Genomic DNA, 24835 nt, shown 5'->3' with positions numbered 1-24835 from the left:
GGGGGGGGGGGGGGGGGGGTTCTAGTTCGAATCCTGCTTGTGTAACAAAAGGAGAAGATATAAAAGAGTGCCCACAACCAAAATCAAATATAGCAAAAGCATAAGAACTTAAAATAGGTAGTGTACCTGTCACCAAAGTGTCAGATCTCCCGATGTCTCTACTAGTGGGACGCATTTGAGCACGAGTTTGCCTTATTCGCTGCCGGTGTGCCATGTGGCATAAAAGGAGACCGACACATGTGCAAACAGCTTCAGGTCGAGGTGTCGGTCGTGTGTGCGGGTCGTGAATTGTGGGTAGTAGGTCACGACTGTTGCAGGTTGCCTAGGCTGGCTGTGTGGACTGGGTCGAAACGTTCGATTTAGGCCTCGAGAATTCAATGGTCAGCAGGCTATTGGCGCGCATTCTCGGGCTGAAGTTCTATAGCAGTTTGGGCCAAGGCGCTTGGGGGTTGCACGCGTTTGGATACCCGATTCGAATTCGAACCAAAGTCCACGGACTTTCGTCTTCTTGACCCAATTCACGCAATTTTTCTGACAAAATTTCTCTCTCTTCTTGAAATCGTCTCTAACATCGATGCTCGCCATTTTTTCTTCGATTCTTCATCGTTTATCTTTCCTCTTCACCTCCCACGTTGTATTACCTCGTGTAAGACCCTATAATGCACAGATTCGTGAGTATTCAATCCAATCCGAAACTCACTCTCAAATTTGACGACAAGGAACGTTGTAAAGGCGTGAAAGCTTACCTTCTACGTACTTACAGTCCTTGGTGATCCTTTTAGAAATGAGTCAAGGTTGACACTACAACCTCATAAACCGATCTTGAAAGAGTTAGGGAATACGCACATAGCTAGTTTAGTATGAATACTTCTATTGATTTTAGAAATGAGTCAAGACCGGCACTGTGACCTCATAAACTAGTCTCGATGAAGGACTAAGGACTACACAGGTAGATGATCAATATAGAATCAATTGAAACTTCGTATAGACCAAAGAAAGCTGTGGGAACCTAGTAGAAGAAGGAAGCGATGAGAGTCTACAAATATGTTACTTACTAAGTATATTTTTAAGAGTATGTTAGGATGATGATAGTGATTTTAGATAAATAGTATGCATTGTTTTGATAGGTGGCTTTTCATTTTGACACTCAAATGACACTCAAATAATATGTTATTTTTATTTTCTTCTTTTAAATTAATCAATTAAGTCCGTAGCTCCATTTGAAAATGTTTTATTTTAAATTTCTACCTATGTTATTAAAGACATGTACGTCTTTAATATGGGTAAGAAAAAATTAGAGGGGTTAGGTTAATTTTGTGTGTAAGTAAATATTAATGGTTCCTATTCATAAATGAGGTAATAAATGTACTAATTGTGTTTTGGTAAAAAAAAAAAATATTGTTACTCTAATAAGCCCGTGGTATTAAATGATAATAAAAATGGAAAAATGTTTGGGCCTCATGTATTATTGTGTGTTCATGGATTGGGGGTACCCCTATTCCTTCACGATAGTACGGACGCGTACGCTACGAGTCATGATAACAATCACTATGTTTACCAAAGAATGCTCGCCCAACCAGAAAGTGGGCTAGGAGGTGTGTGAATCGACTAGTGGGTCCTCGCACGTGTGGACCGTGTGTAGGAGAATTAAGTACACATCTAAGTTGTCTGTTAAAAAAGCCGCGGCAGGAAAATAAACTGATATGATGAGTTCCACTCATGAATTTTTATGTGTTTGCACTTAACTTCGATAGGGTGGTTGCTTACTATGTATTTTTTTTTTAATACTCAAGCCAGATAAAAACAAGGCATTCGTGCCGACTATGACATTGCATCTTGAGACCATGACACATGCATATAGTAACTATATTTATTTTATTAGACTTAGGTTAGAATAGATTGTTTACTTTTAATGTTTATTTATTTCATTTAGTATTTCGTTATGTCGTTTTAAAAATATTTTCGAACAAGTAATTCTATGCCAGTGTTTTAAGATAAAGTTTATGTTTTATGATAAAGTTTAATATATTTAATTTAAAGTTTTCGCTTCAAATTTAATATATTAGATTTTGAGAATTCACCCTAAATATTTATTTTTACCAACCTTAACGTGTTCAAGTGGTTAGATTTTGAGAATAACTAACCAGAAACATAAACTATTGAAGTTTGGAGTGACGATATTATTGAAGAATAGCTTTACAAATACTCGGAAACTTACCTCAAATACAAAAAAAAACAAATCTTCTACAAAAATGTTGGAAAATATTAAACCTAAATACTTAAAAATACTCTCACTGTTTTGACCTAATCAAATTCTTTTAACAATTCCTCCTCTTTGCCCACTAAGTTCTTCACACAACTTCTAAAATGCTTTTAATTTTGAGAGGCTTTGTCAACAAATCAACAAGTTGATTTCGGGTATTACAAAATAATAAATTAACAGTTCCTTCTTTTGTAAAATCTCTAAGAAAGTGAAATCTTACTTTTATGTGTTTGGAATATAACTGGATTTTTGGATAGCTTAATAGTTGAAGTATTATCACATATTAGCTTTGTTCCTTCTATTTGAGAGTGACCAATCTCTTTGAGTATCCTCCTCATCCAAACAGCTTGGCATGCACAGCCACTAGCAGGAACAAACTCAGCTTCTGTGATTGATCAGGTGACTATAGGCTGCTTACGAGAATATCAAGCTACTGCTCTCCTCCACTCATCATAAACACAGCCTAAAGTACTCTTGCTATCTTTCATGCCTCCGACATAGTCACTATCAGTAAATCCAATTAAATTACTAACTCCTCCCTTTCTATAAAATACATCATAATCTACTGTACTTTTTAAGTACCTTAAAACCCTTTTACCTGCTGCAAAATGTTGTTGTGTTGGACATGACATAAAACGACTAATCAAACTTACAACAAACATGAAATCAGGACGAGTAGCTATGAGATACATCAAACTTTCCACTATTTGTTTATATAAAGTTACATTACTTTTGTACTATTTTCATCTTTGCCAATTTTCTGTCCTGGAACAATGCGATTACATACAAAATTGTAATTCTCTATACCCAATCGATTTAAAACTTCAGCAGCATACTTTCTTTGACATATAAAAATACCATATAATCTTTGTATTACATCTATTCCAAGAAAAAATCTCATCTAACCTAAGTCAGTCATATCAAACTCTTTCTTCATTGAATGTTTAAACTTCTCCAATAATTCTTCATCGTCTCCAGTAAATAAAAGATCATCAACATAAATGCTTACAATAAGAATTTTACCTCCCTTCCTTTATTGTCAAATCTGGTGCAATAGTTATTGGAAAATTGTTTTTAGTAAATAGTTCAATTGTTTCAGTAACCGGTTCAGTCATTTCCTCTTTGATTTCTCATCCTTCGAATGTGTTCTTATCAATTTCTATATTTCTCCAGTCCAATTTTGTTTCACCTTAAAAAACTTTCCAATTCCATTCACAATCTTCCTCGAAAGCTACATTACGACTTACTAGTAGTTTGATCAAACATTCTGTAGTCTTTGGATTCGCTGCTGACTCCAAATAAAACACATGTTACACTTTTACTTCAAGTTTGCTTCTCTTGGCATTTGGAATATGGATATGTCCCACACATTCAAAAACTCTGAAATAATCTATTGATGGTTTCACTCCACTGTCGTTGATTAGGAAAGGCTAAGAAAGCATCTTCTTAGGTATGAGACACGTTTGTTGAAACTAAACCTTTTGTTTTTGAAAAATAGGTCAAACAGAATTGTCCTATGGCTATGTGCTATGTATTCTGATTAATGTGTGCCGTGTAATTCGAGTAATTCGATTAGGTTGTGTGTTGCTGTATAATCTGATTAGGCTAGATCTGATTAGGCTGGATAATCTGATTGTTGTGTGTCGTGTAATTTGTACTTCGATTAGGTAGTCTGCTGTTGTGTAATCTGATTAGGTTGTGTAATCTGATTAGGCTGGATAAATCTGATTGTTGTGTGTCGTGTAATTTGATTAGGTTGTGTGCTGTTGTGTAATCTTATTAGGGTGTGTAATCTGGCTAGGTTGTGTGCTGTTGTGTAATCTTATTAGGGTATGTAATCTTGTGTAATCTGGCTAGGTTGTGTGTTGTGGTTAGTGGTATTTGGTGATTGGGTTCGATGCGAGTGGTATGACACAACATATGCGGGCGGGGCTTATTGCCTGCATATTGTACTTGTAGGTAGCAACGGTTAAGGGGCTTGTGGTAATAGTTACACGTTGTGTGCTTCAGGTAACTAGTCACCAATAGTCACCTTTGGAGTGATTGTAGAAAATGACTATCTAGGTAAGGGTTACACGCTGTGTTTCAGGTAACCAGCCAAGAATAACCATTTTAAGGAGTAAAGGTGGCGTTGATGTTCTGGTGGCAATAATCACCTGCTGTGTGTTTTGGTTTATTGCCTCATGACGATTTATATGTTTGACCCCAATAGAGAAGTTCATTACTAAGTATTTTAATACTCACCCTATTTTTAAAATGATTTCAGGCGAAGCTGTGCACGGAGGTGACGAGTAAGATGTCAAAGTCAGTCACGGGTCGATTCAAGGATTTTTATGTTTTTTATAGTCTCATTTTGTTGGAGAGACGTTTGTGCACTTTTGTTATTAATTTAAACTATGTTGTGGATGCCCAAACTAGGCGATCACACCAGATTTCCTTTTGGTTTTAATTTCCTACTTTGTTTTGAATATCTTTACGCCGCATTTTTTTTTAACTTTTTAAAGGGGTACCCCGCACCTGATTTCTAATAAATGATCGTTTTGCATGGTTTTCATTCATCTTCAAAGAAATCACATAATTTTTTGTAACGGCCTTGACCGCTACTTATATGATAAGTTGGGTTGTTACAATTGGTATCAGAGCCCAATTATGGGATTCTATAGACTGCTTACATCATAAGCCCAAAGAGTCGCCCATAATTGAACGACAAACCCTCGTCACTTCCCGGTACGCTTGGCCATAAAATGGAGGCATATGTATTGTTGAATATTAAATTTACGTTGGTTATCATGGATGATTTTATGTACGCTTGTAAATCAAAATTAGTGGATAATGCATGTTGCTTAATGTATGAATATGTATTGTCGAGTATTGATATTTTGATTGGCTATCATGGGTAAGTTTATGCACGCTTGTAAGTCAAAAGTAGTTGATAATGCATGTTGCATAATATGTGAATATGTAGTGTTAAATCAAGTTCTTGGGATGAGATGAGGCTCCATACTTTTGGCACTGATAAAAAACTTTTCTTCTTTTCATTTAAGCTCACTTCTTCTTTACTTGAAAGAGTTTCCTTTCCTTTGTCACAAATAGTTAAATCTCCAAAATTTCTTTCTAAATCATCCCTACAAATATACTCATTATAAATATCATTACAAGATTCATCAAATACCACATATATAGATTCTTCTATAACTAAAATTCTCTTATTAAAAACTCTATAAAAGTTCTCTTATTAAAAACTCTATAAAGGAATAACCAACAAAAATATCAATATTCGTCTTACAATCAAATTTTTCCAGCTTTTCTTTGTTGTTAAAATTAAAACATTTGCAACCAAAAACTTTGAAATACCCACTATTTGAAATTTTATTATGCCAAAATTCATAAGGAGTTTTATCTAAACAAGGTCTAATTAAAACTCTATTTGAAACATAACATGCGGTATTAATAGCTTCCGCCCAAAAATAGTTAGGTAAATCATATTCATTTAGCATTGATCTAGCAAATTCTTGTAAAGTACGATTTTTTCTTTCAAGTACACCATTTTGTTGAGGAGTTCATGGAGAAGAGAAATCATGATAAAAACCATTATCTTCACAAAAATTTTCAAATGCTAAGCTATCAAATTCCCCTCTATGGTCACTCCTAATTTTAGTAATTAAAAAACCTTTTTCATTTTGGACTCGTTTACAAAACTAGCAAATCTTTTCGAAACATCATTTTTATGTTTGAAAAATCATCAACTTAATAGTTGAAGAGGTCTAGTAGTAGAAATCACATTTTTTAGATTTGAAAGAGGACTTGGTTTGCTTACCCATTTGACAAGCATCACAGATTTTATCATTTTCAAATTTAAAGTCAGGAAGGCCTCTCACTAATGAATTTTTTTAGATATTTGAAATCAAATGCATACTAGCATGTCCTAATCTTCTATGCCATAACCAAGAATTATCATGCAAAGCCGAAAGACATTTATCATTTGTTGGGCAACTATTTAAATCAATAATGTACATATTGTTATCCCTATTTCTAACAAACAACACTCTTTATCACTAACATTTTCAATTATGCAATTATTTTTATCAAATATAACTCTTAAAACCTTTATCACATAATTGACAAATGCTAAGTAAGTCATGCTTTAAACCATCAATTAAAAGTACATTTTCGACGAGAGTACCAGAGTCATTACCTATAGTACTCTTACCAATTATTTTACCTTTTTTGTCGTCGCCAAAAGTTACTAAGCCGCCATCCTTCTTGGAAAGATTCACAAACTTAGATTCGTCATGTGTCTTGAGCAACCACTGTCCAAATACCACTTATTTTTCTTGAAGGCTTAATAAAGATATTCAAAATTGACCTTTTGGTACCCATACTTGTTTGGGTCCTAACAAGTTAGTTTTCACAAATTTAGGAATCATGCTTGCATTCATATTAAAAAACTTACCACACGAGAAACAAGCAACATCATGGAGGAATTTATTTCTTGGACTAAGTTTATGTATTCTATTTTCAATAGAAAAATTATTTCTTAGAACATTGTTAAATTTTTATATTTTGAGAAGATTTTCTTCCGAAAGTAATGTTTTGAGAATTTTTCAATTTAAAGCAATTAGGTCTAATATGACATTCAACACCACAATAATGCCATATAGGCACAAATCTAGATTTATCATATTGAGATACAAATTTGTATGTGTTAGGCTTAGACATAATGGAAGATACTTTAACAAATATTGTTTTAGAACTTGAAGGTGTAGAACATTCATCAATAATTTTATCTAACTTTTGAGCACCTATAGTTAATCTTCTTTTAGGCTGACTTGCTCCAATTATTTTATCTAACTTTTGAGCCCCTATAGTTAACTTTAGAATAGACTCTTTAGCCTTACCAAGTTCTTGCACAATATTTGATTCCTTTACTTTGATTAATTAATTAACTTATCTTTTTCACAACAATCATGCTCAAGAAATTTAATTTTATCAATTAACGCAGTTTTCTCATCACAATCAAATACATGTTTTTCACCGAGTATATCAAATTTTACAACATTATCATTATTCTCTTTTAAGCCAGAAATTTCATTTAATAAAGACTTATTTTTTATAATTGAAGCCTTATATTTCTTTTGAAGCATAACATACTTTGAACCAAGTTTTTCTAAATCAAGTTGAATCTTCTCAAAAACTTTAAATAATTCATCGTAAGAAGGAGATTCAAGAATTACCTCGTCTTCTTCATCCTCTTTGTCACTATGAGCCAGAAGCAAAAATTTGCTACTTTTTCATCACTTAGAGATTCATTTGCATACATTTTATTATGAGCTAACATGCTAATTTTTGTTTCTTTAACTTGATTTGTTCCCTCTTGAGTTACTTCAATAGTTTTCCAAATTTCATTCTAGCTTTCCAATATGTATAATTTGTCGCATCAAAATAAGAAGGTCTAGAGGTTGATTGTCCTTCACAAAAATCGTTTTTAACACGTAGATTCGCCATAATCTCTAAAAATAAAGATTATAAAAAAAATTATAAGAGCAACCTACTCTAATATCAATTGTTGGATCGATATGACAAACCTAGAGGGGTCAGTAGGGTTTCAACCATATAATTATTAATTTTTTTTTTCTAATAACAATAAAAATTACAATTTAGAATTTAAATAGGAAAAGGGTTGAAAAATATAACATCTTATTTTTATAGTGGTTCAGTCAAACTCGACCTACTCCACTCCCCAAGCACCTCTTGGGAATTTGAATAAAACTTTCTAGACTCTTTTCTCGGATCAAAGCCCAATCGCTATACCGCTCTTTTTACGAGTGCAAGAGCAAACTCAATCATTTTCACGGCTCATGATCAAAACCGGTACACCACCCTTTTTACGAGTTCAAGAGCAAACTCAATCTTTTCCCCGACTCAGGACCAAACTAGTACAATTGTCTGAAATCTTATAGGAACACACCACAACACTCTAAAGTAATAGACATCTCTCTACAAAATAAGATAAAAAAAAAGAAATAGAATTGAAAGCCTTGGAGAGAGCAACAATGGAGGCTTTAAAAAAAAATTTAGATCAAGGAAACAAATGTTTCTGAAAAATATGAAGATGTGATGAATTTAAATAGCGATCAAATAGGAATTGATATGGATCAAACCGAAATGTGGACCACGAAAAATAATATTATTTATTTTTAAATTTATTGTAAATATTATAGAATTTATATATATATATATATTATTTTAAATAAATATTAAAAACATTTTAAATTCATTTTTATTATATATATATATATATAATATTGAAATATAATAATATAATAAAAAAAATGTTAATAAAAACAATTGGTTAACATTTTAAAAGTAATTGAAAAGTTTTATAAATCTCATTGAAATTATTATAAATTTAATTGAAATGATTTTGTAATTCAAATAATTTTCTTTTTCAAAACGTAAATGAAATCATTATAATTTTTTACCATTTAAAAGTAATCGAAAACTTTTATAAATGTAAATGATTTGTTACTCTAACAAAGTTAAAAATGTCATACTTCGATTGGTCTATGATGTCAACTTTGCCGCTAGTCCATGATGTCAATTTTGTCACCACATCATCAATTTTGTCACCATATCATCACGTCTAAGTATCTTGTTTTGAATTTGATTGGTCATAATGTCAATTTTGCCACCACTTCATCACGTCGGGTATTTGTTTTAATTGGAACTTCTTCGTTTCATCTCTAATTTAAGTGAACCAAAAAAGACATTGAAATCGTTATTCCCAACCTTACACTGTGGACAAAAATACTGAAAATTGTTAATAATTGAAGGTATGTTTGTTATCATCAAAACATCAATTAATTAATTTGAGATTAAGGTGAAAAAGCCAACATGAGAGTCGAGACATGCTGGGCTATGTTGATGGAACTATGGTTCCACCAGCTCACTTTGAACGAGAAACCTCCTCAACACTCAACCCCAAATATTTGGCATGGAGAGCAGCTGATCAACGACTTCTCTGTCTCCTACTCTCCTCTCTCATTGAGGAGGCCATGGCTGTTGTCGTTGGTCTCTCTACTGCACATGATGTTTGGCTTGCGTTGGAAACTGCGTTCAACCATCATTCGAAAGCTCGTGAATTGAGACTCAAGGATGACTTGCAGTTGATGAAACGTGGCACTAAACCTGTTGCTGAGTATGCTTGTGCCTTCAAAAAAATTTGTGACCAACTTCATGCCATTGGCAGACCCGTCGAGGACATTGATAAAGTGCACTGGTTCTTTCGTGGACTCGGCACCGAATTTTCAGCTTTTTCTACTGCTCAGATGGCTCTCACCCATATCCCCTCTTTTGCAAATTTAGTTTCTAAAGCTGAAAGTTTTGAGTTGTTCCAGCGTTCCCTTGAGTCCTCTAACTCCACTCCTATAGCATTCACAGCCACTAATCGTGGTCGCACCCATGGAAGCCACCCTACTTCATTTAGCAACCAGCGAGGTCGTTCTTATTCTCACAAAAACAACTCTTCCAATCTAGAACGAACCCACTCAGGTCAGGGTCGTCGACCATCTCACTACTAAATATGCTGCAAAGAGGGCCATTATGCTGACTGCTGCAACCAACGGTATGTTCGACTTGATTCTTCTCATGTTCACCTTGTTGAAGTCTTTAACACGTCATGCTCTATTGCTGGACCCGATGCTACTGATTGGTTTCTGAACACTGGGGCTTCGGCCCATATGACTGCCGGCCCATCTATTTTGGATCAATCTAAAAATTACACGGGTAAGGACTCTGTGATCGTAGGAAACGATGCATCTCTACCTATTACCCACACTGGTACTCTTTCTCCTATTCCAAATATTCACTTATTCGATGCCTTGGTTGTCCCTCACCTCACTAAAAATCTTCTTTCCATAAGTAAATTAAGGTCTGATTTTTCTCTCTCCGTTACATTCACTAATAATCTTATTACTATCCAGAATTGTCAAACAGGAAGGGTGGTGGCAACCCGTAAAAGAGATGGGGGGCTATATGTGCTGGAGCGCGACAACTCTGCTTTTATTTCAATCCTTAGAAACAAATCTTTACGTGCTTCATATGATTTATGGCATGCTCGTCTAGGTCATGTGAATCATTCGGTTATTTCTTTTTTAAATAGAAAAGGTCATCTTTCTCTTACGTCTTTATTGTCTTCTCCATTATTATGTAATACTTGTTAGCTTGCGAAAAGTCATCGATTGCCTTATTCCCGCAATGAACGTAGGTCGTCTCATGTGTTAGATCTTATTCATTGTGACCTTTGGGGTCCTTCTCCCATCAAATCAAATTCGGGTTTTCTTTATAATGTTATTTTTATTGATGATTATTCTCGATTCACTTGGCTTTACCCTTTATAATTTAAATCTGATTCCTTTGATATTTTTCTTCAATTTCAAAAATTTGTAGAAAATCAATATTCTTCTCGTATCAAGGTATTTCAAAGCGATAGAGGTACCGAATTTACTAGCACTTGTTTCAAAACTCATTTACATAATTCTGGCATCCACCATCAACTCTCTTGTCCGTATACACCTGCTCAAAATAGTCGTGCTAAGAGAAAACATCGTCATGTGACTGAGACTGGCTTGACCCTTATCTTTCACTCTCATCTTTCTCCTCATTTTTGGGTTGACGCCTTCAGCACTGCAGCTTATATTATCAACTGGTTGCCTACTCCACTTCTTGGAGGTAAGTCACCCTTTGAACTCCTTTATGGCTACACTCCACATTATGACAATTTTCATCCCTTTGGTTGTTGTGTTTATCCTTATTTGTGTGATTATCTGCCTAACAAGCTTTCTCCCTGCAACATTCCTTATATTTTTTTGGGTTATAGTTCTACTCATAAGGATTCCACTGTCTTGATCCCATCACCACTAAGCTATATATCACCCGCCATGCTCAATTTGATGAAACTCACTTTCTTACTATCCCTAGCTCCCAGGCCCAACCTCTTTCCTCTATTCCTATTTCAAATTTCTTAGAACCACATATTTATCATATTGATTCACCCCCCCGACCACTTCATCATCGCACATTCCTCTATCCAGTTCATTCCCGTGTGATATTTGTTTTGACCTTGTGGATGAGTTTGTGTAGGTTGATACTTCTCTTGCAGGTTCCACTTTGCCACCCTCGACTTCTAATTCGACTTCTATTGAATCTACTGTTGATTCCTCTTCTTTTGGGCACTCATCCTATGACCACACGAGCCAAAGCTGGTATATTCAAGGCTCATCATCCATCAAATCTTGGTATTTTGGGCTCATCTGGACTTCTTTCTGCTCTTCTTGCATCCACTGAGCCAAAAGGATTTAAATTTGTGGCTAAGAATCCTACTTGGGTGGCTGCCATGGATGAAGAAATTTGAGCGTTACAACAAAATGATATTTGGACTTTGGTTCCTCGCCCTGCCAACACCAACATCGTGGGCTCTAAATGGGTGTTTCGTATTAAATATTTTCCTGATGGATCCGTCGAGCGTTTCAAGGCTCGTCTTGTTGCCAAAGGTTATACTCAGGTTCCTGGTCTTGATTACACTGACACTTTCAGTCCGGTTGTCAAAGCTGCCACTGTTCGTGTTGTGCTCTCTATTGCAATCATAAATAAATGGCCTCTTCGACAACTTGATGTCAAGAATGCTTCTCTCAATGGAACTCTTATTGAACGTGTTCATATGGAACAACCTCCTGGGTATATTGATCCTTGATTTCCCACTCATATTTGTCTATTAAAGAAAGCCCTCTATGGCTTAAAGCAAGCTCCTCGTGCTTGGTTTCAGCGTTTTAGCTCATTTCTTCTCACACTTGGGTTTTCTTGCAGTCGCGCTGACACGTCCCCTTTGGTCTTTCATCTACAGTCTAACCTTATCTATTTGCTTCTTTATGTTGATGACATTATTGTTACTGGCAACAACTCATCTCTTATTGACAGCTTTACTCGCAAGCTTCATTCTGAGTTTGCTACCAAAGATTTGGGTTCTCTAAGTTACTTTCTTGGTCTTGAAGTCTCACCCACTCCTGATGGTCTCTTTATTAGTCAGTTAAAATATGTTTGAGATATTCTTACTCGTGCTCAGTTGCTCGATAGCAAACCAATCAACACTCCCATGGTTGTTTCTCAACACCTGACTGTTGATGGTTCTCCTTTCTCTGATCCTACTCTCTATAGATCTCTTGTTGGCGCCCTTTAGTACTTGACTATTACGCATCCAGATATTGCTTATGCTGTCAATTCTGTCAGTCAATTTTTGCATGCCCCTACTGCAGATCACTTTCTTGCTGTCAAACGTATTCTTCGCTATGTCAAAGGAATACTCCACTTTGGTCTTACCTTTCGTCCATCTACTGTTCCTAGTACGCTAGTTGCTTATTCAGATGTTGACTGGGCTGGTTGTCCCGATACCCGTCGTTCTACATCTGACTATTCTATTTATCTTGGTAACAATCTCGTTTCTTGGAGTGCCAAAAAGCAACCTATTGTGAATCTAAGTATCGTGCTCTTGCCACAACTGCTGCTGAACTTCTTTGGGTTATGCATCTTTTGCATGACCTCAAGGTCCCTATTTCACAGCAGCCTCTACTCTTATGTGACAACAAAAGTGCTATTTTTTTGAGCTCTAATCCCGTTTCTCACAAGCGGGCCAAACATGTTGAACTAGATTATCATTTCCTTCGAGAACTTGTTATCGCTAGCAAACTTCGCACACAATATGTACCCTCTCATCTCCAAGTTGCTGACATCTTCACAAAAAGTATTTCTTGACCTCTCTTTGAATTTTTCATATCCAAACTTCACGTTCGTTCAAATCTGACGCTCAACTTGCAGGGGGTGTTAAGGAAAGTTGATTGTTCATTATAAGGCAAATATCTAGATATTTGCCTTACATTACCGCTTACCATATTTGCCATTTTATTAAAGACAAATATATTGTATTCATTTATTATTCTTTTCTTTTACGGTTATTTCCATATTATTTGTAATTTACCATATTTTTGTATTTTGTAAATGATTATAAATAAGAGAACTCTCACCACCATTTAGGTGTGGTGAATTCAGCAAACATTTACAGATATGATATGGTTATGTATAGAAAAATGTTATGGTTATGATAGATTGATATGACGATACGGTATGGTCATGTATCGCAAAAGATATGATTATGATGGACTGATGAAACGATATGGTTAGGATAAATTTAGGAAACGATATGACTAAGGAACGTTCATGAAACGATATGACTGTGATACGTATAAGAACGTTAAGGCTATGATAAGTTAAGGAACGATATGACTACAAAGTTTTTACGAAATGATATGACTATGATACGATATGGGAATGATGAATATATATATATATATATATATATATATATATATATGTAGTAAAATGGTATGAGGATGATATGACACAGGTTATGGTACGAAATATGTGATTATTGATATGTGTATGATATGACATAATGTGAACCGATATGTTAGGAATATGTAATGTGATTGTTATGGTATATAATATGATATAATACGTGCATGTTGAGAATTGTTATGTCTGGAAATATGAAAACATTATGATATGTGATATGTGCGACATAAATAATATGTTATGATTGACATACAAAACGACGAACTAACATAAAATACAACCCCGCGTATGCATGCAAGATACGATAAATGATATGATAAACAATATGAGAAATGATATTAAAAACGATATGATATATACGAAACACTAGCGGAGGTTGTATTAAATGATAATGAAAATGGAAAAATATTGGGACCTCATGCATTATTGTGTGCTCATGCATTCGGGGACACCCCTTATCTTTCACGATAGTATGGACGCGTATGTTATGAGGTAGGAAAACAATTATTATGGTTATCATAGTGCTGCGATGACCGAACAGGAACGACCATTATGTTTACAATAATGTTGCGACGGTTAGGTAGGAAAACGATTATTATGTTTAACTTAATGTTGCAGTGACGACCCCTACTTTTAACAGGTGTCCAACATTAGAGATCTCAAAGTATGCTCCAGGAGGTGTGCGAACCGACTGGTGGGTCCATACTCACAGTGTGGAATCTGTGTAGAAAATTAATTACACATCCAAATTGCCCGTTATGATAGCCGTCATAGGAAAACATACTATTTATGATAGGTTTCATTCATGAAATTGTATATGTTTGCATTTAACCCCAATAATGGGGTCACTTACTATGTATTTCTTTAAATACTCAGCCATGTGCTACTTTTATTTCAGGTTAAGGCAAGACATTCTTGTACGGTTGACGATGACATCGCAACTTGAGACCATAATACATGCATAGAGTAGTCGCATTTATTTTCTTAGACTTAGGCTAGAATAGGATGTTTTTATTTAAACGTTTATTTATTTTATTTAGTCTTTTTTTGTGTCGTTTTAAAGGTGTTTTCAAAACACGTAAGTCCATGACTGTGTTTTAAGATGAAGGTTATGTTTTAGGAAAGTTTAAATAAAGCATTTCCGCATTTAATATGCATGATATGTATACATTAATGATCTTAGATTAAGTAGAAAATTTCGGGTCGTTACAGGTTCGAAGCCAGTCGGAGAATACACTTTCTGATGACTCAATGCCAGCATTTTGGCTTATCTGTGTTGGGTTTGATACGTTCGGACTCTTTCCTCCTAGTTTCAATTTTTTCTGAAGTGTCTAAGGTTAGTATGAATACCTTTTAGCTAGTTTAAATATTTTTGCACAATTATGGTTAGCAAGTTTAAATTATTATGAGTAAATTTAAATTCTTTTATGCAAAACTTGGTGAACCAATTCCATTAGTAGAATCCTAACTTATGATTGTTGGACTGCTTAGGTAGAATTAAATTTCAGGCCTAAGCGAACCATGTTAAGCTAGCATCAAGGAGTCATAGTAGCTTCGTCCTAAGCAAACCGTGTAAGTGGTCTTACTATCGACTCAATCAGAAGACTTGTCTTATGTATGATGACAAATGCCTAGTGACCCTTGCACATGTCATTTATATTTTATGTTATATAATGATGTGTTAATGTTATATGATGATGTAATGATGTTATATTATGATGTGATAACGTTACATGATGACGTTAGTTGATGATGCAATAATGTTATATGATGATATTGTTAGATTTTATGTCCTAAAACTCATAGTTTGTAAACAAAAACATATTTTGTTTTCAATAAAGTTGTTATTGATGTTTATTCAGAAAAAATTGTTATTGAATAAAGTGAATGTTACGATATATTAATCTAAATCCAATAAACTAAGAACACTCTGGCTATAGTATGATTACTTGAACTATATGTAGAGACATAAGAGTGGACCAAGTTCAAGTATATAGTCAAAATGATCTATAGTACAGGGATAAGGTTGAGTACCTTATTCTGGGGACACTATGGATGTGGCTCACTTTTGTATATGATATAAATAATGTGATCACTAAATTGTACATGTGGAGACATGTGAGTGGGCGCGTCCTATGCAATGAGTATTGCATAAGATCGGGCCATGAAGAAAACCACTCTCACGTTATAATGTCATTTACTGTTGAGTCTGATTTTTTCATTTGATGACTTAGGTAACTCAATCTTAATCCTGAGCTAACTATGAACTTCTGTTTATTCGGAATTATTCTTAGATTTGCATGGGTGAGAGTGGCCCTAGATCGCCGACTCAATAAGCCTCCCATTTCAGGGGTAAGACTGAGTGAATAGCTGGGGACATAGAGTGTAAGATGAAATTCACTCCTACCGGCTTTTAGGGATAGTAGCGAGGTTGTTCTCTTAAGTACTGACTCCAAATCTTGAACAAGGCCCCACCCTCTCATTGGCCCGAGAGGGATTCGGTTTTATGGTTGGACCACAAACCAATTGTTCATTAGAGGATAAGTGGAACTCAAGGAACAAGAAGTAACTTTAGTGGTAAAACGGTAAATTGACCCAACTTTAGTTACGAATAACCTGTAAAGGATCGACTTACAAATCATGGTTATTCAAATAGACAGAAATATATCTATAGTGAGGGGAGTGCAACTATTAGGACACTCTACTATAGCCTAGTAGTTAACGAATGTTGGTTAACAAGGTTAATGAGTTTAGCCGGTTAATCTCGAATCGTTGGAGCCCATGATTTGTAGGTCCATTAGGTCCCCCTACTAGCTCATATTAGACTAAACCTTAGAACAATGTGACGAGTGAGTTCGAATTGTTCGAATTCAAATTAGGGAATATACGCTAAATATATACGATATATTTAACCTCATTTTTGTTTTAATTATGAATTAAACAAAAAGAGAGAATGAGAGATATTTAAATAAGATTTAAATATTTTAATTATGAATAGGGACTAATAATTAATATGGGCTGTAATTGATTAGGATTAGTATTTTACTCAATGTTAAATATTAATTAAATTGTTTAATTAGTCATTTAATATCATTTTGATTTGAAATTAATTATTTAAATTAATTGTTGAATTAAAATAAAGAAAGTCAAAACGTTGACTTCACCTAATGGAAAAATCCATGTTTGAGTTAGTGAAATATTGAGTGTCAATATATGGTTTAACCAAACTTGCATGTTTTGCCACATAATCCCCCAAATTTAAGTATCAAAATTTGGTAATCTCACACGTTTGCATGAACATGCAAATATGACTATAAATAGAGTGATCAAGTTACGAAAGTTGGCTGAAAAACTTTGAGAAAATCTCTCAAAACTCTCTCTTTACAAATACTAAATTCCTATCAAGTTTAGTCACTCACCGGATTCCACAATCCCATTCTAAGGTCGGAGAATAGTAGGGAAGACACTAGTGGTGGTTCGAAACCGATTCGTGAGGAAAAAGAAATTTGAACTACAAAAGGTTAGTATTCAAACTCATTGAGTTTTAATGCTTTTGAACATGCTAGTTAATTTATTATAATTAATGTACTTAGAGTGCCTAAGATCCAAGTTGCTTCCGCACGTGTTATAGTAACACCATCAGATATGATGATATTATATGATTATGTGATGATATTATATGATTATGTGATAATATTATATGATGATGTGACGATGTTTATGATGTTGACATGATGCATAATAATAAGATGATGCGAGACGTATGATGATGGAATGACTTAATATGATAATGTTTCATATTAAGATGATGTGCATGTATTAAATGTCACGATACATTATGACAACTAGTTTTCAAAAACACAACCTTAGTTAATGCTAATGATGATGAATGTATGAAAGCCAATGCATGCATGTTAATTAGAGTAATGTGTGAATGGTGTATAGGGTTTTGTCATAAAGATGATTTAAATATGAAAACTATGAGAACCGCATGCATTTTGTGAGTTCATATACATCTTGATACTTCCTCATTTATGATGATGAGTACGAACGTGTACACTATGATGATGATGATGGTCATGCCTCATATGACATTCAAGGGTTTATTGACCTTCGAACGTCGGACAACTAGCTCGACTATGATGGGTCCAGGGAGTGCGAATCGCCTAGAGACCCACGCTCGCACGTGTGGTTCATGTGTAGGAAAGTACTACACATCCAATATTGTCCGGACTGGAGGCCACTCCTATGATAGTTTTAACCATAGGTCCCTAGAACATAAGTTGCATGTGTTTGCATTCCCTAACCCCAAAAGTGGGGTCACTTATTGAGTATTTATTAAAATACTCAAGTCGTGTGCTACTACTATTTTGTTAAAGGTAAGGCATCCATGTACGGCTGCCGATACATTGCAAGTAAAGACCATAGCACGTGCATGGGATAGTGGTATTTCATTTTCTTAGTTTTAGGTTAGTATACTGTGTTTTTTCTTTTAATGTTTTACTTGTTTTATTTAGTATTTTCTTACGTTGTTTTAAAGATTATTTTGAAGATGTAAGTCCATGACAATGTTTTATGATAGAAGTTATAAAAGTTTAATTCTACATAAGAGCATAGGTTATGATGACGGTAGTGACTCTAGAATCGTTACAATTACTTACTAGATTCTTGTTTTATTCTTGGTTTGTTCTCCAAGGCACTCCCCCTAAGATTTATGGTACGAGTCATGAACTTGACAACCTACGTCCAAAGTTTCATACGTTCCAAGTGACACAGCCTGTAGCTACGTAAATTAAAAATTCGCCAAAACTTTATCCATATTTCTTATAAGTTTACATAACCTTTTTGTTTAGCTACGTCCAAAGTTTCATATGTTCCAAGTTACATAACCTTTTTTTATCTAATATATTTTTATAATTTATTAACGAAATATTATATTGAAACAATGTTTCATAAAAATGAGATATAATTACACCAAGTATTATTCGAAAGTATTATTTCAAACTATCTTATTATTTTTTTTTAAAAAAAAAAAGAATAAAGTGCCTTTTTTTTCTTTATAAATAATTAAAATATATATTATATTCTATTAAAAAAATTGTTAAATATTTTTAGACCATTAGATATAAATGAAAGTAAAATACATAAAAAGTATCTTTTAAAAGAAGTAAATATTCTTTTTTTATTTCTTTGATTGCGTCATAAATGGAAAATAATATAAACATTCTTTGTGGACTATTTATTTTTTATAATTTATTCTTAGCTTTATAAAAAAATAAATTTCATATAGAGAAAATGCATTCATCCATCAAAATTTTAGTCTTGAAAATGTAATGAAAATAACAAAAAAAAAAAAAAAAATAGTGATTAAAAATAACCATTTGATGAATTTAGTTTCGAAAAATAGTACCATCCTTCTAAATTTTTTAAGGTTAAAATGAATTGCGGGTAGTCGAAGAAGCCATTTGAATGGTCCACTTATAGTACAACTAAAGTATCGAACATGACGATAACAACTACAATTAAATTAATTATATGATCGAAGTAATATAAAAAAGAAAAAATGTATAATTTAAATTAATCTAAATAATACGAACAATTAGTCGAATAATAGATAAGAAATTCATAGCATGAATAAATTTAACAAATAGATTATTAATTCATTAATATTTTCAACATACCATTAAGTTTAATATATTCATAACAATAATAAAAAATTAGTTACAATATTGGTCAATCAATTACTATTATCATCATAAAAAAATATATATATATATATTATATTCTTCTTGATTTTAAAATTTAAATTAAAGGAACATATAAAAAAAATGAGGTTTATTTCTAAAAATGAGATAGATTATTATGGGAGGTAATAAGCCCTTACTTTTAAACGAGAGTATCAAATAAGCATAGATAGACACGTGTATGAAAACAAAAGGTGAAAATAACGAATGTAATATTGTAGCAAAGAAGGGGTTATATATACCCTTCTTCCCTCTCACATTAACTCAAATGGGAGCAAGATAGAGCCAGGAATGCTTGTTGGGGAAGCCAAAAATTCCGAGATTGTTATTGAGTTCAAGGTAGATAACCATGGTTGTGAAAGTAGTGGCGAGATCGAGTTTGGCTTTTATGAACATGGAGGGCATTGGAAGAGTGAGCTGCTCGTGAAAGGTGTTCGGATTCGAGAAAAAGGGATGTGGCTGCAATTGATCAAAATAGTCTATTTTGATGTTGAGGAACCCGAGTTTGTCTTGGTCAAGTTAAAACAATCATCGATGATCTCTCATACCATTACAAATTCTAAATTCTTTTTTTAAAAAATAATGTCATTATTGCATAAAAGTTCTTTTAAGTTAAAAAAAAACTAGTAAATTTGTCATAATTTTGTTAGGCTACTTGATCACATGAGATCACATGAGGTTATCTTCGAGTCGAGATAGTAGGTCTTTTGATATGCTTGTGAGTCTAACCCTTTTCATTATTCAGTCTCACAATAACACATGTATATATATTCACGTGCATTTGTCACAATCGCACTCTTGTAGTAGTGGAGCGATGTTGTACAACCCTTGTTATAACTTGGGAAACAATTCAGTCGTATGGAAGTTGGATTTTGCGGACAACCTTGAAGTCAGATCGAGTTTAGGGTCACATTTGAGAGAAATATTTTAGAAAAGGTAAGCAAGGAAATACGTTGAAAACAATTTGAAAGAAATCAATGTTATAAGCTAAAAGCGAATAAGCAACAACCACAACTTGACAATGTATAACCCGGGTAGGAAGAATTGACAACTAGTCACATCCCCCTATAGTACATTTTGGGGCATTTAGCCCTAATGAGTGTAGACATGATTTTGGTGACTGGTCATACACCCTCGTATTGACACAACAAGAATAGTAAAAACATATCTAACATGAAAGCAAGTAAAAAGGGTTTGAAATGAGCATACGACCATGAACCACACATCTTTGACAAGTATGATTGAGACATCTGACATGCAACCACAAGCAACACATCTTGGACAAGCATGATCGAGACATCGTTTTTCACTCAATTGGTTGACGTATCTATCAACCGACTCTTCACGAACTAAGCAATGTAGGATGGGGTTGACTTCAGGTCTCTCGACATGCTTCCAGTTGATCTCAACATTGAGAAGCTCTTCCAATCTGAAAGAAATTGTTCTCAGTTCATTGACTCTTCATGTCTTCTTTGTTGAAGTCTCTCTTACTTTTTTCGCTGCGAAATTCTTCTTCGTTGCATGAGATCATACCACCTCCTTGTGTTTGGTGTCTTCTTGGTCAGGATTGTAAATTTTCAAGTTACTGACATGGACAACAGGGTTAGTCCGCGTCCTTGAGAGTAATTAGATCATATGTGATACCTCCCCGACCTTGTTGATTACTTCGACTTGTCCATAGTATTTTTGCACCCGTTTGTGGTTCTTGCTACTTTGAAATCAGACTCTTCCATAAATTTGTTGCCTTGGGGTCTTTCCTCAGCATTTAAGTGATCACTATTTGAGCGTCTAGTAAACCCACTATCAACAAGTCATTTAGTTGTTTGTTCAGCTAACTTAAGTTAAGCTATATGACAAACTTTTGTGGCAGGTGATCTCGCCTTCGACATAGAATCAATCTCATGATTTATCTCCTTTGTCTAACCTTTTGGCTTTGTGTCCCGATGTTCCTATAGTGGTCACGAGGTTTTTGTTGGAGTGAGCTCACTCGAGCTCCCCTCTTCAACCATGACAATGTCAATGAGCATGGGTTCATTGTCGATAAGATCCCTTCTCAACTGTAACACGATATTATCTTCACCTCTTTTGGTTGACAGGCGATAGGCTGAATGATTGTTGGGTTGAACCTTGTACTAGTAAACATTTTGCTATGGGCGTGAGAATGACTTTGTGTTCAAGCAGAAAATTCATCCCTAACACGATGTCAAAATCGTCCATGTAGAGCCGACCCGTCCAAGTCCCTATCTTGATCAGAGTCTTCTTTGTAATCACTAAGATAGGTAGAGCTGCTAAATTGATAGCTTTCATCCGTTTTGTATCTCAATATCAAACATTTCGCTTCAATCTCTATCATGAAGTTGTGGATGACTCCAAAGTCAACAATAGTGTTCAGAGTCGCTATATTGTTGACCTAAGCCTCGACATGCACAAGACTGCACTCCACTAGCTCTTCTATCTCACTCACTCTCTTATGGAAGGTAGATAATTACTTTAGAGCTCTTATGCAGGGGTTTTTCATGCTTTCGAGTAGCGGTGTTTCAACCTCTATCGTCTTGTACTCATCTTCTGAATTCATTCTAAATTTTGCTTCTGCTGACTTTTTTGGTCACTCAGTTTCTCGGTGGGTCCCTTTACATATGAAGAAGGACAAGGGGTCTTGGTTTAGCTACAAGTCTCTGCCATGAAATTCTACCTCTTTGTTGGGAGGACTCGTATTCCCCTCCTGGCCTTCAAGTTTGTCACTTCCCCTACCTTTGGGGAGTTGGGTCGATAATTTTTATTTTCACCACTGGTGAAAACCTGGTTCTACCTTATGTCTTGATCAAATGGTCGTTCGGCTATAGCATAGGCCATGAAAAGGTTTTAAACTCTGTGTGTAAAGTTTGATTTTCGTCCTCCATGGCTATAGCCCCTCAACAAAATTAAAAACTTTGTCTTTCTCATACATATCATAAATATCTAACAAAAGTCTAGAAAAAACTGTTTAACGTAGTTTGGATTCCCTCAACTTCTTTTTTCGTATTATCTCGACATTCTCTGAGAAGAACTGAGAGAAGAGTTTTTGTTTTAAACTCTTCAAAGCGTAGATAGTACATCGACTACCTTTGTTTTAAGCTCTTCCAATTGTCGACATTATATCAACCAAATTCTTGGATTATTTTTATTTTAAGAATATTAATAAAACTTTTAAAGGTTTAAAATTTTAAATATATTTTAAAAATAAATTATTGTAAAATTTAAACTTTTTATTTTTATTTTTTTAAAAAAAAAGTTGAATATTTTTATTAATTAAGTGTTATTTTTTACCTAAAAATTCAAAAAAAAAAATTATAAGCACCGAATACTTTGGGAATAGAAATAAAAAATAATAATAATAAAGAAAACGCCGAAAGGGAGAATTGGAGATGGAGTCCTTACCGGTTACCGGGGACTGTGGGCCCTTTTCTTTTTCTTTTTTTTTTTTTCTTTTTAAATTTTATTTATTTATTCATTCACTTTAATCGAAGCACTCCCTTTTTCTTGGCCCCATCCCTTCCGACATGTCGCCATCATTTCTGTTTCCCCTTTTCTTTTTCTCCTTTTTTTTTTTTCTCCCAATTATAAAAAAACAAATTATTTTATAATTATTTTTTTGAAAATTAATCCATCCATACTCTCTTTATAAAACAGCATTTTTTTTTTATTTCTGTCGTTTCCTTTTAGTTTTTATATTTTTTTAATTACTTAAATTAATCTTATCTATTTGTCATTTAGTTGAGCTTGTAATTTTAATTATTTAAATTTATTCCGCATATATAATCAAAATTTAGAAATATATATATATAGAATTAAAGATTAATTTTTTAAAAGGTACATAAAATATGGGTGTCAAGACCGTAGGGGAGATAAGATGGGCAGTTGGTCAGATCTAGTATGGATCGTATATAGACGGTGGTTGGAGTCGACGACTCTCTTAAGGTTCATTCTGTTGGGTGATGAAAGTCTCACATCAGTTAATTTAGAGAATGATCATATAAACAAAAAAAAAAATACTCTCTCCAATAAGGTAAGCCTTTTAGGAAGCCCAAATCAAAGTCATGAGAGCTTATTTATACTCAAAATGGACAATATCATACGATTTTGTGGAGAGTTGTTTTCGTCTAACATGGTATCAGAGTCATCCCCTAAACTTAGTCGTGTCAATAGATTAGTAAATTCTCAAATGTCGAACAAAAGACTTTAAAAGAAAAGGAGTCAAGCCTCCTCGAAAATAGTCATAAATGACTAAGACTCCAAAGAAGTCGAGGCTCGATTAGGGGGAGACGTACTTTGTTCAAGGGGAGGTATTGGATGATGAAAATCTCACATCGGTTAATTTAGGGAATGATCATGGGTTTATATTCTCAATTGTAGACAATATCATACCAATGTGAAGAGTCGTGTTCGTCTAACATCCTCATCTCGAATCCGTGGAGAAGAGGATCAAGTTAGCCCTTGTGAACAGTTTGATGCATTATCTCCCTTCAACTCAGCTTTGAATTGATTGAACTCACGAACTAATTGGAAAAAAATAATCTAACCCAACTCGATAATTATGATTTAGGTGGAAGGATCCAAATTCTCGAGTCGTTTGAATATCCTACTCTCTAATCGTAGGTTGAAATTAAGTGTTCATGTGAACTAATTTACAAACAAAAACAAATTTTAAATAAAGATTATAAATACAAAAAATTTGTACATGAAAACTCATAAGATTCTATATACAGCTAAGAACAAGAACCAGAATCAAAGGAACAAGAAGAACCTAATTCCAACCTCCCCAGATTTTTTCCCCTATGTACCTCACAATCCACCTCACCGTTCCTTTCTCCGCCTCATTCTCACCGCCTCCGCCGCCATCCGCCGCCTCCATCTCCGTCACCCTCGACTCTTCTACCTTCGGGGCGAGTTCGGATCCCTTCCCATCACCCTGACTGGAAACCGACCCGGATCCGGACCCGGTGTTCCTCTTCTTCCTTTCTTTCTTATTGTTCTTGCCGGCTTTGCTCTCAGCCAATGTTTCTTCATAAGCGTCGATTATTTCGTGAATGATTTGCCGATTTGGAGAGGAATCCCATCTCACCCAGTAGCTGGTGTAGCACCGGAAACAGTCGCAGGAGAAAGCTGGAGGGTGATCGGAACCGCTCTTTGCGGCGGCGGGTTTCTGTTGGGCCGCCTTGCCGCGGTGGCCGGAGAAGTTGTTGACGGTGGTGAAGTCGTTGGAGAAGGAGGAGATGAGGTAGGCTAAGATCTCTCGATCCTCCGGTGAAAGCGCCGCCGCGAGGGTGAGGATGGCAGTGGGGAGAAAGGAGAGATGGTCGGAGATGATCGGCGGCGATGGGTGGACCGTTCCTCTTCTCCGGTAGAGCTTGTTCATCGGAGACAAAAAAAAAAAAAAAAAAAAAAA

At 34.7% G+C, this 24835-nt stretch overlaps 1 protein-coding gene and 1 long non-coding RNA gene across 2 annotated transcripts in view; both read right to left on the bottom strand.

Annotated features, from left to right (window-relative positions):
* Positions 1-17050, bottom strand: part of LOC111495702 — a 21084-nt gene extending 4034 nt beyond the window's left edge. The window contains exons 1-2 of the long non-coding RNA XR_002720340.1: positions 17041-17050; positions 5950-5961 (exon numbers count right to left, since the gene is read on the bottom strand). This is a non-coding gene — a long non-coding RNA (uncharacterized LOC111495702). The remainder of the gene's footprint in view (positions 1-5949; positions 5962-17040) is intronic.
* Positions 17051-24107: 7057 nt separating this feature from the next.
* LOC111495687 overlaps positions 24108-24835 on the bottom strand; it is a 1636-nt gene continuing 908 nt past the window's right edge. Inside the window, exon 2 of the mRNA XM_023145842.1 lies at positions 24108-24832. Within this exon, the coding sequence (XP_023001610.1) occupies positions 24194-24805 (612 nt within the window). The 5' untranslated portion in view covers positions 24806-24832 and the 3' untranslated portion in view covers positions 24108-24193. The remainder of the gene's footprint in view (positions 24833-24835) is intronic.

This window comes from Cucurbita maxima, unplaced genomic scaffold, assembly GCF_002738345.1.
Source record: "Cucurbita maxima cultivar Rimu unplaced genomic scaffold, Cmax_1.0 Cma_Scf00021, whole genome shotgun sequence".
Lineage (NCBI taxonomy): Eukaryota > Viridiplantae > Streptophyta > Magnoliopsida > Cucurbitales > Cucurbitaceae > Cucurbita > Cucurbita maxima.
The sequence above is the reverse complement of the archived record's forward strand: the minus strand, read 5'-3'. Positions and strand labels throughout refer to the sequence as shown.